The 17,491-nt window shown below is 40.9% G+C and overlaps 1 protein-coding gene and 1 non-coding gene across 3 annotated transcripts in view; both read left to right on the forward strand.

The window, feature by feature from the left end:
- The first annotated feature begins 4,742 nt into the window (after positions 1–4,742).
- Positions 4,743–4,817, forward strand: Trnat-cgu (transfer RNA threonine (anticodon CGU)). The gene has a single exon. It is a non-coding gene; the product is annotated as a tRNA-Thr (tRNA).
- A 4,728-nt stretch (positions 4,818–9,545) lies between these two features.
- The window catches only part of LOC126281854 (myrosinase 1-like), a 190,681-nt gene continuing 182,735 nt past the window's right edge, over positions 9,546–17,491 (forward strand). Inside the window, exons 1-5 of one of the 2 annotated variants that reach the window (XM_049981112.1) lie at positions 9,546–9,750; positions 10,342–10,472; positions 13,092–13,226; positions 13,727–13,849; positions 13,934–14,114. In XM_049981112.1, the coding sequence (XP_049837069.1) occupies positions 9,615–9,750; positions 10,342–10,472; positions 13,092–13,226; positions 13,727–13,849; positions 13,934–14,114 (706 nt within the window). In that variant the 5' untranslated portion in view covers positions 9,546–9,614. The remainder of the gene's footprint in view (positions 9,751–10,341; positions 10,473–13,091; positions 13,227–13,726; positions 13,850–13,933; positions 14,115–17,491) is intronic. The other variant, XM_049981113.1, reaches the window with a different exon arrangement.

Here is a 17,491-nt window from a genome sequence, read left to right on the forward strand (position 1 = left end):
TGGCTAGAGGACAAATGAAAGGATGTAGAGGCTTATCTCACTAGGGGTAAGATAGATACTGCCTACAGGAAAATTAAAGACACTTTTGGAGAAAAGAGAACCACTTGTATGAATATCAAGAGCTCAGATGGAAACCCAGTTCTAAGAAAGAAGGGAAAGCAGAAAGGTGGAAGGAGTATATAGAGGGTCCATACAGGGTCAATGTTCTTGTGGACAATATTATGGAAATGGAGCAGGATGTAGAAGGGCAGCTCGTTTTGTATTATCGCGTTATAGGGGAGAGAGTGTGGCAGATATGATACACGAGTTGGGATGGAAGTCATTACAGAATAGACGTTTTTCGTCGCGGCGAGACCTTTTTACGAAATTTCAGTCGCCAACTTTCTCTTAAGAATGCGAAAATATTTTTTTGAGCCCAACCTACATAGGCAGGAATGATCATCAAAATAAAATAAGAGAAATCAGAGCTCGAACAAAAAGGTTTAGGTGTTCGTTTTTCCCGCTCGCTGTTCGGGAGTGGAATAGTAGAGAGATAGTATGATTGTGGTTCGATGAACCCTCTGCCAAGCACTTAAATGTGAATTGCAGAGTAGTCATGTAGATGTAGATGTAGGTGAAGATGAAATGGGAGATACGACACTGCGTGAAGAGTTTGACAGAGCGCTGAAAGACCTGAGTTGAAACAAGGCACCAGGAGTAGACAACATTCCATTGGAACTACTGACGGCCTTCGGTGAGCCAGTCCTGACAAAACTCTACCATCTGGTGAGCAAGATGTATGAGACAGGCGAAATAACCTCAGACTTCAAGAAGAAAATAATAATTCAAATCCCAAAGAAAGCAGGTGTTGACAGATGTGAAAATTACCGAACAATCAGTTTAATAAGCCACAGCTACAAAATACTAACACGAGTTCTTTACAGACGAATGGAAAAACTAGTAGAAGCCGACCTCGTTGAAGATCAGTTTGGATTCCGTAGAAATACTGGAACACGTGAGGCAATACTGACCTTACGACTTATCCTAGAAGCTAGATTAAGGAAAGGCAAACCTACATTTCTAGCATTTGTAGACTTAGAGAAAGCTTTTGACAATGTTGACTGGAATAATCTCTTTCAAATTCTAAAGGTGGCAGGGGTAAAATACAGGAAGCGAAAGGCTATTTACAATTTGTACAGAAACCAGATGCAGTTATAAGAGTGGAGGGGAATGAAAGGGAAGCAGAGGTTGGGAAGGGAGTAAGACAGGGTTGTAGACTCTCCCCGATGTTATTCAATGTGTATATTGAGCAGGCAGTAAAGGAAACAAAAGAAAAATTCGGAGTAGGTATTAAAATCCATGGAGAAGAAATAAAAACTTTGAGGTTCGCCGATGGCATTGTAATTCTGTCAGAGACAGCAAAGGACTTGGAAGAGCAGTTGAATGGAATGGACAGTGTATTGAAAGGAGGATATAAGATAAACATAAACAAAAGCAAAACTAGGATAATGGAATGTAGTCGAATTAAGTCGGGTGATGGTGAGAGAATTAGATTAGGAAATGAGAAACTTAAAGTAGTAAAGGAGTTATGCTATTTGGGGAGCAAAATAACTGATGATGGTCGAAGTAGAGAGAATATAAAATGTAGACTGGCAGTGGCAAGGAAAGCATTTCTGAAGAAGAGAAATTTGTTAACATCGAGTATAGATTTAAGTGTCAGGAAGTCGTTTCTGAAAGCATTTGTATGGAGTGTAGCCATGTATGGAAGTGAAACATGAACGATAAATAGTTTGGACAAGAAGAGAATAGAAGCTTTCGAAATGTGGTGCTACAGAAGGATGCTGAAGATTAGATGAGTAGATCACATAACTAATGAGGAAGTATTGAATAGGATCGGGGAGAAGAGAAGTTTGTGGTACAACTTGACCAGAAGAAGGGGTCGGTTGGTAGGACATGTTCTGAGGCATCAAGGGCTCACCAATTTAGTATTGGAAGGCAGCGTGGAGGGTAAAAATCGTAGAGGGAGACATAGAGATGAATACACTAAGCCGATCCAGAAGGATGTAGGTTGCAGTAGGTACTGGGAGATGAAGAAGCTTGCACAGGCTAGAGTAGCATGGAGAGATGCATCAAACCAGTCTCAGGACTGAAGACCACAACAACAACAACATATAGAGTATGGACTATTGAAGTCAGTTATTGTTAGGGATTATGTAATTTTACCTTCAGGTAATGCCTTTATTGATTGTGGTTTGGTGTGTTTCTCTGATGGGTAGTATTTCTAATGGTTTGCGACAAGGTGTCATGAAACGATAATACAAGTCCATGAATTCACAGGATGATAAATACTTTGTTTCAAAAATATGTATTTTTTCTCTGTAAATAGCTACTTGAAGGACTGTACACGCTTAGTGTCATGTACTAGCGACTTTTAAAAAAAAAACATTCGGTAGAAATTGCTATTAAGCAAGAAGACTTGTGACATTGTTTGCCTTTTAATATTTTCACAATCCATTGTACATGTACTGGATACTATATTTCAATGTTTCTATTCTCTCACACGTTAAAAGAGATTTCGATTGTGATTATTTTCAATTAGATGTCACAACCGACACATCTCTATAAAATGTTATGTCAATGTTCTTAAGAAATGTTTGTTATTCTTTTTCACGTGATTTTAGAGTTTCCCATACGTAGTTTTAGATAAATCTCTCAGCTTCATTTTCTTTCTCTGTACTTAAATAGAACATATATGTTCTGCAAAAGCAAGACATTCATGGATTCACTTAGAGTTACTCTCTGCACTGTGAGAAAGTTCGACGTTCTCTGAATGTTTTAATTACCACGACATGCCACATCTGTTATCATTATTTTAGATTACTTGACAGATATTTGGTGGAAATGACAATGCATTGTCTTTTGTGGGTGGTCTGGATCTGAGTTTATTATGGACAAGCACTGCATCCACTGAGTCTGCTCATAGTCGCCTCACGAAGAGTAATGGTTCATGGTTTTCACTTGATAACCACTGATAAAGTTATAAGTGCTAAAAGACACTTCAACAAGTGCTAGGTACAGCTCTTGTACGAGATACATGAAAAGAAAATGTTTCCATACACATTTGCTACGACTAAAAGACAATGTAATCACAGTCAGTCTCACAAGCTTTTCTGCAGAATAACTACAGAAATAACAACCCTAAAATATCATTTTTCTGCACCTGATCACTTCAATGCGCCTGGCTACCAATGTAAACAACATTTGCAACTTTCCTTGGAGTGCAGCTGAACACGAAATATAGAAAGCTTTTTGCAAAATAATTGATGTGTGACTGAGCACTACTACTTACAAAACAAAAGCATTTTTCATGACTTCTTTACAGTGCGTAGATACATGTCACACAAACACACACGCACGCACGCACACACACACACACACACACACACACACACACACACACACACACACACACACATACATACACACACACACACACAAACCAATATAGTATATTGCCTAATCTTCTCATGTTTATCTACGATGTATTGTAATACTTCCTAGATTACTACCGGTACTACTTTTGTGTAATATTATGTAGACGAATTTTTCAGTATAATTGTAGTTTTGGGAAAAATCAATTCCTTTATTCCCACATATATTTATCAATAACGTAACACTAGACTCATGAATGAATTATGTAGACATGAACAGCATGGAATAACTAACAAAAGCTAAGTCAAAGAATAACTATATCAGTGCACGTAAATTAACACTTCACGGAATGTTTATGAAGCACTGTACACTTGTAGGGATCGATTGTCAGAAATAGGGCACTCCATAATCTTTACCATATTCAAAAATCATCCTTCAAAATTCTGGCAAGAGAGGCCGTTGGATAGCGAAACAGGTCTATTGTGAGTTTGTTACTTACATTTCTGTAATCTGGACATGCATTCGAAATCTTAAACGCTAAACGAAATTGTTGAGTTGCTTATTATTCGCGCAGTCTTTCATTAGAGTAGCTACGTCACTGGAAGATGCGCTTCTTTTGTCATTGCTGCTCGGTAGCGAGGAGCGTGGGAGTTCTGTCGTTAGATGAGTAGTAAGATATGCGCCGAGCAGAGGACTCGTTGCAATGTAGGCGTAAACATAATACATCAGTGTTTAAGTTAAAAGACTTGTGTCTGAATATTGTGAAAGAGAGGAGAAAGATTCGACTAGTGCTTTAGAATGAAATCAAACGTAATGAGATTAGAAAAGAATGTAAAGAGGAATGAAGGGAATATTTTTTATTTAGTTGCATCTCAGTCGCACGTAGTTGGGAATCATCGTTGACTGAGACATCCATATCAGGAACCTTAAGATTTTTTATTCAGGATTGCGCAGTTTTCACTGTAAGGTATTTCACATGATTATTAATTATATGTCTAACATTTGTGAGACAAAGAGTTTGATCAATGTTGCCCTTTGTCAGTGATAATGAGTGCTGCAACATGAATTTCAAACTAGTAATAATGTGAAACTTCCTGGCAGATTAAAACTGTGTGCCCGACCGAGACTCGAACTCGGGACCTTTGCCTTTCGCGGGCAAGTGCTCTACCAACTGAGCTACCGAAGCACGACTCACGTCCGGTACTCACAGCTTTACTTCTGCCAGTATCCGTCTCCTACCTTCCAAACTTTACAGAAGAGCTTCTGTAAAGTTTGGAAGGTAGGAGACGGATACTGGCAGAAGTAAAGCTGTGAGTACCGGACGTGAGTCGTGCTTCGGTAGCTCAGTTGGTAGAGCACTTGCCCGCGTAAGGCAAAGGTCCCGAGTTCGAGTCTCGGTCGGGCACACAGTTTTAATCTGCCAGGAAGTTTCATATCAGCGCACACTCCGCTGCAGAGTGAAAATCTCATTCTAGTAATAATGTATCAGATAACTTAAAAGCAGTTTGTCAAATAAATATTTTATCTACTAGCATCGCCTACATCCTCGATCCAAGTAATTTTTATTTAAAAACTCTTTCTTAGTGGTATGTATAAAATAGTTGTTTTCTAGAGCATTGCACTAAGCTCTCAGCAACTGTAGTTAAAAATTTGCATCTACCGCACAGAGAGTAGCAAACATCGCGTATCCAAGTGATTAAATTACGAGATAAGAAATTTTCATTTCAGGAACAGGTTGCTACGAAAATTATAAACGCACAGGGACAATTTCATCAACAACATTATTAGGGCAGATCCTTAACGCACTGAGACCACTTTTGTGTTTAAACAGATTGATGGTAAATATCAAGATTTAATTAGTTTGCGCTTTTTTAGAAAGATTATAGAAAAGAGCCAAATTCATGTTGTTTCTCGCTGGCAAGATATATTTGGTTTCTCTCGCACTTCTAAATGCACGAATTCACCCACAGCTATGCAACAGCTAAGTTACAACCGACCAACAAAGGTATACAATAGCACAAGTGAATTTATTTTAAACCGGAAGAAACAAAGCTCAGTTTTAAGGAAATCGTACAGTGCACATACAATTTCACAATACATTCACAGTAATTGTTCAAAAATTGTTCCACCGAGTTCAGTACATTTAGCTACATGTGTATGAATAGATTTAGTTGCTCGTTTCAATTTCACAGGGTTGTTCTTAATTTCGTATGTTACGTTCATAATGGCAGCAAATAATACCTCACGTGTATTGACTTCATTCTCATAAACTATATCATTCATCCATCCCCATACACAAAAATCCATTGGTGTGTAGCCACAGGTGAGTAGCCCCATGACCAATGGGGAAAATGTAATTAAATGTGTAGTAACGGCGTTGGTGAAATGTGGAGGAGCGCCGTCATGTTGAAAATTCTTTTGCCATCACGTAGCGAGTGGAACATCTTCTAGCAAGTGGGTCATTTCTTCTTGAAGGAATCGTAAGTACCTCTCGCCAGTTAGACGTCCTGGGAGAATGAATGGTCCAATAAAGTGGGTGTTAATTACACCACACCACACATTTATGTTAAATCGCTGCTGAAAATTGCGTTGCACTGTTGCCATGTGGGATTGCTTGCCCATATGTGCCCGTTATGTAAATTGTTTATGTCTGTCGAGTAAACTGTGCCTCATCAGTAAGTAAAATGTATTTGTGTAACTGTCGATTAATATTTAACCAGTTGCACATTTCCAAGCGTAGTGCAGGATCTGCTGAATGTAAATAATGCACATTATGTTTATACTAAGGATTCAGATTAATGTACTTCAGTGTATGCCATACCTTAGATTGTGAAATGCCCAATCGTTGATACATCTTGTACTGGTACCCGGGCTACGTTGAACAACATCCACAATATAGTCTTCACGAAACCAGCGTTAGTACTGATTATGAACGCTAGGTAGAGAACCTGTCTCCCATAACATTCGGCGCGTGAGTGGTGCTTCGGCAGCTCAGATGGTAGAGTACTTGCCCGCGGAAGGCAAATGTACCGAGTTCGAGTCTCGGTCGGGCACACAGTTTTAAACTGCCAGGAAGTTTCATATCAGCGCACATTCCGTTGCAGAGTGAAAATCTCATTCTGGAAACATCCCCCAGGCTGTGGCTAAGCCATGTCTCCACAACATCCTTTCTTTCAGGAGTACTAGTTCTGCAAGGTTCGCGGGAGAGCTTCTGTAAAGTTTGGAAGGTAGGAGACGAGGTACTGGCAGAAGTAAAGCTGTGAGTTCCGGGCGTGAGTCGTGCTTCGGTAGCTCAGATGGTAGAGCACTTGCCTACGAAAGGCAAAGGTCCCGATTTCGAGTCTCGGTCGGGCTCACAGTTTTAATCTGCCAGGAAGTTTCATATCAGCGCACGCTCCGCTGCAGAGTGAAAATCTCATTCTGGAATGACATGAATGTTTCTACATTCTTAATGGAAAGTAAACAAATTTTACTTGCATAGTAATCTTTGCCTCTCTAGATGTTCTGGAAAACTACTGTAGATAGACGACTGTGACATGTTTTATTAGATTCACCAGACTAATAACAACTAAATAATGGAAATCGTGCATTACTTTTGACTTCCTACAGTTTTGCGATGGTTTCATATTAGTGAAGTTGCTACGTTTCAGGCAAAATCTTTTATAAGCCGTAACTCTGTAACTAAAACTTTGCAGCCCTATGTTTATGGGAATTTTTTCTTTAGTTTTAGTTGTAGAATAACATACCAAAATATCTGAATATCTTCATGAATAACCCTCTTGTTGTTGTGGTCTTCAGTCCAGAGACTGGTTTGATGCAGCTCTCCATGCTACTCTATCCTGTGCAGGCTTCTTCATCTCCCAGTACCTACTGCAACCTACATCCATCTGAATCTGTTTAGTGTATTTATCTCTTGGTCTCTCCCTCAACGATTTTTATCCTCCACGCTGCCCTCAAATACTAAATTGGTGATCCCTTGATGCCTCAGAATATGTCGTGCCAAGCTATCCGGTCTTCTAGTCAAGTTGTGGCACAAATTTCTCTTCTCCCCAATTCTTTTCAATACCTCCTCATTAGTTATGTGATCTACCCATCTCATCTTCAGCATTCTTCTGTAGCAAATAACCCTGCATAAGTCCATAAAATCGGAATTGTCGTGCTAACTAACTACACCAATATCCGTTTGAAATGAGAGATATCATCGCCGGGTGTAAGACTGGTTCTTGTAACTACAGAACGTCTTATGCAGTTTGTCTCTTAACACGCTATATGACATTAAATTAATCCTACTGGAGCACTTATACTGTGGAACGAATGGTAGCGATGTAAAGGGTACCTGACTCTTTTATAATGTACAGATCTGAGCTTGAGCAATGGCTGTAACAACATACCAGTTCAATTAAAGAGGAACAAAAATATCTGAACAGACCATACAGTCTACGCGATCGAAAGAGTGAGCGCTGAGATAAACTTATTGTAATTTAAATTGAAGGTGGAAGGGGATACAAAGAAGAGGGAACGAAGTGAATCAGCTGGATAGGGGCTTCATGCGGAATAAGTAGCGACGAGCGAAAAGTTTCGGCCGGCCCGAGTCTCGAACCCAGGATCTCCTGCTTACTGGGCAATTGCGTTAACCACTGAATCACCCGTCAAAAATGTGCCGACTGTCTCGGCACACTCCCCGACAACCTCACATACCCACCAAGCTCCACCAATCTTCAGTCCCATTGGACATTCTGCATGTTTGTTAATTTTAGATTTCCGCTGGTGGTCGAACGTCAATGTGCATCTCCACTGAAGGTTGTGCTGTCATTGCCCATCGAGAAGAATCAGTTATACGAAAATGTGGTGTCTGTTCTTCCCGACATGTCTGAAAGTTCAGATACCACGTGAAATCCTCAGTTGTGATACATACTGTGTAAACTGAAGGCGTAGGGTGGAGAAATGAAAGAAAAGGAAAGGAACAAATGATGAGGAATCAGCAGCGACGGGTGAAAATGTTTGCTGGCCCGGACTCGAACCTAAGACGTGTCCGAAACAACAGAAACCACGATTTGATATAATAATATGTACATTTATTTTGTAATGTATATTGTGCCCCGATAGTAAATATAGCTCTGAATAGAGCACATCTAGTAGGCGAGAGTCGTGTACCTACCTCAAAGGCGCAAAGGATCGAGTCATTTAGTATTTGTACTAAAGTGGCAAAATTTGAGTCAGACGACTGACGTGCCTTAGCCGTACTTCTGATGCTCAGTAATGTCCTTGAAAGAAATTTGCTGACTTGGCTCCTCTGTTTCTTTGCCCAGTTATTCCTCGAGTGTTTTGTACACCATTTTGAAACAGATTCACCCGCGCCACATACCGTTATATTCTGAAACGTTCATCCGAATAGAATTTCTAATTCGGCTGTGCGTAGCGATCTCTTAGCTACTGCGGTATCTCATGTTTAAAATGTGCAGTAAGGCTAAAGATAATTATACAGAATGCTGGTACCATGAGAAATGTCATGCACTGCCTTCGAATTATCCCAACACTGCAACTATTTCGGTTGTGATTGACTGGAGGAAACGCATTACTCCAACAATTTTTTTGCTCTCACTGTCTGTACTTTAAAGTAAACATTCCTTGAACGAGACAACTGCTGTTAAAATACTTCTGTCAAACCGAGTCAGTCTAAATAAAGTAATGATTCTTTACGAAATGATAACTGGATGTCTATGGAATTATATTGATTTATAAGCTTTCATTAATTATTCTTTTACCATTATTCTTTTTGTAATTTGGAATATTTAGCTAAGCGATAAGTCACATATAGCGTTGCAGTCCTTAACAACTATCCTTTTCTTCGGAACCAACGTTGCTACACGTCCGACACACGCGTTTACAGCACAGTCCGAGTGGAACAGGCGAGAGCATCGAAACGTAATGGATAAGAAAGCCTCTACTGATACCACTGTATAACACGCACATACTCACGAAGTTTGCCTCCTTAAATCTTCGATAATATCGTTGAGAAGTACTTGTACGATAGAACAGAGGCTATCCCTAACGAAATCTATTGATTAACTGATGATAACAGAAGATAATCTAACTTTTCTTTTTGAGACTTTGTAAACATCTTACGAAACTACAGCGTAGCTCCATTATATATAGATTTAAGGCTGGAGCAGGTCACATAGAGGCATTGGACATTACCAATCATGAGGTTGCTGACCGCCTTTGCCGCTGTGTTGGCCGTTGCTTCGGCACAGGCGCCTACTGACCGATTCCCAGATGACTTCATGTTTGGAGCTGCGACAGCCGCGTATCAAATCGAAGGAGCCTGGAATGAAGATGGTGAGTTCAGACCGACTAACAGTGTTCCGCAGCAAAGTAACGAATAACGAAAGAAACTGTGTGTTACAACACGTTCCATTATTATTTTCCTGGCGTGCAGATTCACAGCCTCGACGCAATTTTTGAATGTTAAAACAATTTTAAGCACACACCTAAGGCTGCAAATTTCCTTATACTATATGACATTTATTGTATCGTATATTACATTACATTATTAGCCAGTTTCGGCCCATACCTATTTTGAAATGCAGGTCCTGTCTAGTGCGACGCTAGTACTCGTCTGTGTGTGTGCTAGTGTGTATGTGTGTCTGAAGGAGGGCGCAGAAACAAGTTTGTCTTCTTACTTAGAAAAAATAGTTTTGAAACTTTAAACATATACGAGTATCACGGCCAGAAGTGCCTTTGAAAATGGCCACACGCCGGAACTGACCAGAGAACGTAATGTAACTCATGACGCAATAAAGGTTACCTTGGGTAAAGAATTTGGCAGCCTAAGCTAAATGCTTAAAATGATTTTTACCATGTAAACTTTCAGTTAAAGAAGTCATCGTGTTGTGTTACATACTGTACTGTTCTGACATATCTGTATAGGGAAGGGAGAGAACATTCAAGACTACCTTTTCCACAACCACCCGGAATATACAACAGGAGACACAGGGGACGTCGCTTGCGATTCTTACCACAAGTACAAGGAGGACGTGCAGATGCTGAAGGCCATCAATGTAAGTATACTTTCCAAAACAAAGAAAACTATCTTCTACATTTTCAGATCGCAATATAACGTCTCCCTTCATTTTGTGTTCAATTCACTCTGGACTACGAAAAACTGGTGATTTATTCACTCTCCTTATGTGCTGCAGGAAGTGTTCTGTAGCTGTGTAAGAGGGCAGCTTTTCGCGAAAACGGATGTCAGTTAATTTTCAGGTAAAGTTCCTTTGAGTAAAAATCTAACGGTGAAATAAGTGGTGAACCTCAATTATGCGGAAAATAGTTGAATCTAAGAAAGTCTAATATCAATGTGTGTTCTGTAGAGCTACAACAGAAAGAAAATATCTGTATTATCTATGGGTTAGACGAATAAAATGAAATACAAGCAACATTACAGCAGCAGTTTCCAATTTTATGAAATAGACAATGAACAAGAAAGTAAAAACAAATCGGTAATACAAAAACGAAAGGACGGAAGTTTATGACATCATGTCCCGTCTGGGGGTAAATCCAGAAACGGGGAAGGATGCTGATGCAAAACTACCGTGTTCTTTCCAAAGAAACCATTGTAAAACTTGTTGATCGATTTGGGGAAACATGGAAAACGTAGTTATGCTGAAAAGGGTATCTGAATCACGCTGCTTGTACATACGAGTCAGAGCTTCAGACAGTGTGTCACAATCTCTTTCTTCCGGAACTTCGTACTCATCTTCATAGGTGGTCGCATTAAGTCTACAAAAATAGAAGTACAGTGCTTCTACATTCCTCACTGTATCGAGTGTGTGTTTCTGCCCTATAAGTGACAGTGATGAGGGCTTGTAAATTGTCTTGGTTTTTCCCGTTACTACGGTCGATTATGATAATGAAGAAATTGTAATCGAGTAGATCAAATACTGTCTCACAGCCTATTCCTATTCCATATTGCCGAGGGAGACTAGGAGCTTTAACGTCTCCGTGAGAATGTCATCGATCGTGAACGTTCAAATGGCAGATACTTGAAAAGTTAAAAAGAATGGTTGAACACGAAACGAATTGCAGTGAACAATTGAGATTAGGAAGAGTTTCGAGCACGTATTGTCGCTAGAATATTTAAGGGAGGGGAGGGGGAGAGAAAATAATCTTCAAAACAACAAAGTAAACTGTTTTCGCGAAGAGATTATCTGATACTCAACAAATCTCAACGATTCTTGTGAATAGGGCTGAAAAAATGAGAACTGTTCTTTATCGGGAACAACGTAAAATGCCCATGTGCAGACATAGAAATGACAGCAGCGGAAATTCGAACTGCATATCTGATTTTCTGTGAATCATTTCATTCTTACAGTAACAAATCCAATATCATTTTGAAGCTGCCATCGAACCCTATGTCTTCTACTGAGTGTCGTTCACAGATAAAAACCCAAAGGAATTACAATTAGCGTTATTCACCATTATTTCCATGTTTGTTTGGTGGGTCCGCAAACTGGAAATGTAACTTACATCCATTACCTACAAAATAATGTGGTTGCCTTCAACATTTTCTTTTCTCCGTTTCAATCTTCCACATTATTTTGTGAAGCTCCACACAATCTGAAATTCTTATTGTGCTGTGTTTTTAACTTAGTCCGCTCTATTGACCTTCATTCACGTTAAGGATAGATATATTTCTTTTTCAGGTCATGATTGTAATATATTCCACATAAATTACTCCTGATCGACAGCTTCTTTCATTCTGCAGAAGAACTGCTGTTGTAATTGTAAAAGATTGTGGGTATAAATTACTAATCCACGTCTGTATATTAAAAAAGAAAAGAAAAAGAAGCGTCATAAATGTTCATCGTACAGCCATATTTACAAATTACACTGTGACTGTAAACTGAGTCGTTCCAAATCATTACGAGTTATGGTGCAAAATTATTCATGGGACAATTCCTGTCTTTGTATGTTTCTTGAACCTATCACGCCTTCCTCTGTCGCTTCTTAGAGCCAAAACGTGAATTCCACACAGCACGACAAGCATAGTCATTACTTTGTGCAACTTCTTAATAGTTCTTCCTTAGTTCTCATTCGTTAGCAGCGATGCATTTGGTTGCGTTAGTCAAAATGGTACCTAGTTCTGCGCAAAAGTTCCTCCTGAACCTGTACCAAGTGATAACTTATTACGCGTACAGTACCACCTAAGCTGCGTGCTTCGTTCTTAATTTTGTTATGTTCACTTCCGTATCCACTAACCAATTCGATAATTACAGGGTACCTTTCTTGTATATTACACAGCTCAACCTCTCACATTTTTCGTTCTTATTGCGTGTATTTCTAAATCATTATTCATAGCTTTCCACAATGACAAAGACTTTTGTGAGGTCATTTCATCGCATATTTTCAGATATACAAAAATTAAAGCTGGATTTATCTTAAATATTCTGTTTCTTTTTTTCGTTTGTAACACAAAATGTTGAAATATTTTTCACGTCTGACCAAATTATGTGAATACAATTTCTTGTACTATGAAACTGCTTTCTCCAATACTGGTTAATCTATTACAATCTTAAATTATCATCATTCCGTAGTTTAGCATTAGTATATAATAACGATCAAATATCAACTAGTAATCGACAACTTTTCTTTGAAGCTGTTAATACTTTGTGATTGAACAGGCGAACGTATACCGATTTTCAATTTCCTGGTCACGTGTGTTGCCTACCGGGGACGTGGACGTTATCAACCAACCTGGTATCGACTATTACAACAACCTCATCAACGAGCTGCTCGCCAACGGAATTCAGCCGATGGTACGTAATAAATAATATTTTACACAAAGTTTATCTCGTAGAATAAACCTGTGTTGTGCATTCCAACACTTCCACATACTATGATATAATTGGTACCTGGAATCGATGAAAATATAAATAAAAATGACAGCTTTTAAACAACTGTAACAGGATCTATAAGCCATTGTCAAATACTGAATGTTTCCCTTCGCTCATGCAAGTATTAAAGCTAAAATTGGTCATAGTTTCAGATTATCTAGTTCACTATCTAATTGGGCATATTGAGAATGAAGCCCCATGCTTCTTGACAGAGCGTAGGCGGAAGATGCGGGAGACCCGCACTGCCGTAGTAGGCAAGGTCCTATGGGAGGAGGTTTGCCATTGCCTTCCTGCGACCGTAAGGGGGTTGAATGAGGACGATGAAGACGACACAACAACACCCTGTTATCTCGGCGTAGGATTCCATAATTATTTACCATACAGCATTTCACAAATTTCGCACTGTAGTATGCCATCTACAGGTCACTATGTACCATTGGGATCTTCCCCAACCACTGCAGTACATCGGAGGCTGGCCCAACGAGCTGCTGGCAGACTACTTCGTTGAATACGCCAGGGTACTGTTTGAAAACTTCGGAGACAGGGTAAGTAAAAAGTTTGAAAACGTTTATATTCTAGTCTCACATTTACTTCGCCTAGGAGCATAGTAGTGGTGTACGGTTCCTTAGGTGAAATGGTGGGTCACGTTCAACGAGCCAGCTACCTTCGTGCACGGCTACACAACTTTGACGATGGCCCCCTCTCAGCCCGCCAAAGGAATTGGCGACTACCTGGCGGCACACACCATCATCAAAGCCCACGCTCGGGTCTGGCACCTGTATGATGAGCAGTTCAGAGCTTCCCAGAATGGTCAGTACCTGAAGACAATTGTAATATCGCCTGAGGCAATTAAACATTACATTATCTCATCAAAAGCAGCCTATTAGTAGACATAAATATAAGTGGGTCAACTCTTCATCTTTATGAGGGCTTCAAATTTGCTGTGGGCACTTTCAATGAGATCTGTTACTGTCTTGGTATTATAGTAATCCATCCCCAAAAGACGAAACCTGAGAAGGTAGTGGTGGTGGACATTGGGTTATGAAGTGAAGCCCACATTCAGACTCATCCAAAAGAGTTCAGGACAAAATTCTTGGCGGGCTAGCCCATTGCACGAATGTTATCGGCCACAAACAATTCCCACACAGATGCTGCTTTACGACATGGTTCACTGTAATGCTGATATACTGATCGTCTATATTTCTCTACTGCATGCAGAACAGAATACAGTAAAATTTGTTCATATCTCTCCGCGGTTGGCATTTTATTAAGTGATATTAATTGGACTGCACGAAAACCACGAAAAATATTCCTGTACGCTAACGCTAGCCCCTCTATAGTTCACTTTTAGCACCACACATATTTATATTTAACATTCTCCAGGTGTTCACCAAACCCAAACTCTTCCATCGGATTGCCGCTGCTTACAGCGATTCATCACTCCAAATCACTCCTTTTCACAAAACTTTGTGGATTATGAGGAGCTACTTTGCCACTGCAGACCATGCTTTCTAACTCTGTCCACAGTCATGGTCCTAGATAGACTGATTAGACTGATAGTAGCAGTCTGGAGTGATTCCATCTGCTGATTTCGTCTCTTTTTTTTTTTAATTTATTTTCATTCCGTTCGTGCCCGTTGGCCCATTTCGCAATTAGAAAGACGGTACGACAGTGTATTAGAAATCAAGTTCTTGTCAGGTACATCGATTCGAACATAAGGACAATGGAACAACAAGTGTCCGATCAGAGAACAGCTCCGACTTGGCTGATAAACGGGCCAGGGGGCCATCGTTTAGCATCCCCTGATGGTTCAAATAGCTCTCAGCACTATGGGACTTTACATCTGAGGTCACCATTACCCTAAAATCATTCCCCTAGAACTTAGAGCTACTTAAACCTAACTAACCTAAGGACATCACGCACATCCATGCCCGACGCAGAATTCGAACCTGCGACCGGATCTGTCTCGTGGTTCGAGACTGAAGTGACTAAAGCCGCTCGGCCACAGCGGCCGGCCTCCGTTGATTTCATACCACTATTTTTACAACCATCCTTAGCAGTGACCGATGTGCCTGTTATCAGTACATCAAGTCGGCATGGTCTTGGTTTAGCTACGGCTGTTCGTTCGCATTTCTACTTTACAATCACCTCACCAACAGCAAACGTATTCAGTTTTAGAAGGGTTGAAATGTTTTCCATAGGTATGTTAGTCAGGTGACATCCATTGATCAGTCCAGTTTCTAGGTCACTGTACTTTCTTGGCCGACTTATTCTGCTGTAAGTGCCTCTCTGCTGACAGCATACTACACTACACTACACTTGTCCTAACGAGCAACCTTTGACTTGTGTGTGGGCAGAGTGAGCGTCGAGCGCTATTCCTATAACACATGATGTCATAATGAAAAGAGAACTGACTTAAGTGGACTGGCCTATCGGATGCGATGCCTCCATTGACTGACTCACAACACGGCCCTCCCCGTCTCCTTATATACTCCGTTACATCTAGTGCTCAGTTCTGAATTACATAAGAGTGTCCAGATACTTCTGATCAGAGAGTGGTAGGTAGATAAATGCACTGACAAGCCCCAATACATTACAATCAATGCTCACCGTAGTATTGAATGCTCATGTTTACGTTGAGAAAGATGATGCAACAAGGGAAGTATACAAGCGAAGTAGAGATATTCAAGGAACCTTTGTAAGGAAGATAAAAATCGCAGATGGGAATACACATTTGTGACGAAGGGAAGAGGGCTATGCCCGAGCATCTAGTAACAGTTATCTTGGAACAGCTGTTTGCACCTGATGTAGTGACCAAGAGTATGGGACAAGGTGTTGAATGTGGATGCCTCGTCGCTCATTGTCGATGTTAGAAGCTTACCTGTTCTGAAAATCTGGGCGGGCGGCGATCTCTCAGGTCTCATGACAGAGTACAGTACTGGCGTAGGCACGAGTCTTTTGGGGCACACTGATGAACGGTGCACATCGTTATTGATTGGCCTCTCAGTTAGACGACCCATGTAAGTTCCCGTGCTTGCCCAAGTCAGTTAAGGATGCAGGTAGTACGGGATCATCGCGAACGAACATGAATCAACTGGAACGATTCAGCTGGTTGGATAAATCACGTTTCTTGTCACAGCCATCATCCACGCAAACAGATGCTCGATACATGGACAATATCATGTATTCAGGCTCCTGGGCATAGTTTTCTATCGCCGGCTGCGGTGGCCTGGTGATTCAAGGCGCTCCAGTCCGGAACCGCGCTGCGGCAAGGGTCGCAGGTTCGAACCCTGGCTCGGGCATGGATGTTCAAAAAATGACTCTGAGCACTATGGGACTTAACTTCTAATGTGATCAGTCCCCTATAACTTAGAACTACTTAAACCCAACCAACCTAAGGACATCACACACATCCATGCCCGATGCAGGATTCGAACCTGCGACCGTAGCGGTCGCACGTTTTCAGACTGTAGCGCCTAGAACCGCTCGGCCACTACGGCCGGCCGGGCATGGATGTATGTGATGTCCTTACGATTAAGTAGTTCTAAGTCTAGGGGACTGATGACCTCAGATGTTGAGTCCCATAGTGCTCAGAGTCATAGTTTTCTATCATTGTGGCGGGGGGGGGGGGGGGGGGGGCGGCTGGGTTTCCATCGAGTACATGACGACAGTAGACTAAGTTACAGTGATACCAGTGGACTACGTGAATGTTCTCGACGATCACCTGCAACTTCTCTTTATCCGAATCCATGATATGCAGAAACGGTGCTCTGTTGCGTTCCAAACTTAAATAGACACGCTATTAAACAGATGGTTATAATGTATAGCCTCATCAGAGCCGTGCAAAACATGGAAGAAAGAGTCATACGAGAATGTACACTGCTTAACAGTTGTTAAAGAATACGCACGTGCTCTGCCATCGGTAAAATTTAAGTTCAAACTTCCTGGCAGATTAAAACTGTGTGCCCGATCGAGACTCAAACTCTGGACGTTTGCCTTGCGCGGGCAAATGCTATACCAACTGAGCTACCCAAGCACGACTCACGACCCGTCCCCACAGCTTTAATTCCACCAGTACCTCGTCTCCTACATTCCAAACTTCGCAAAAGTTCTCCTGCGAACCTTGCAGAAATAGCACTCCTGGAAGAAAGGATATTGCCTACACATGGCTTAGCCACAGCCTGTGG

The sequence above is a fragment of the Schistocerca gregaria genome, chromosome 7, assembly GCF_023897955.1.
Source record: "Schistocerca gregaria isolate iqSchGreg1 chromosome 7, iqSchGreg1.2, whole genome shotgun sequence".
In the NCBI taxonomy this organism is placed as follows: domain Eukaryota; kingdom Metazoa; phylum Arthropoda; class Insecta; order Orthoptera; family Acrididae; genus Schistocerca; species Schistocerca gregaria.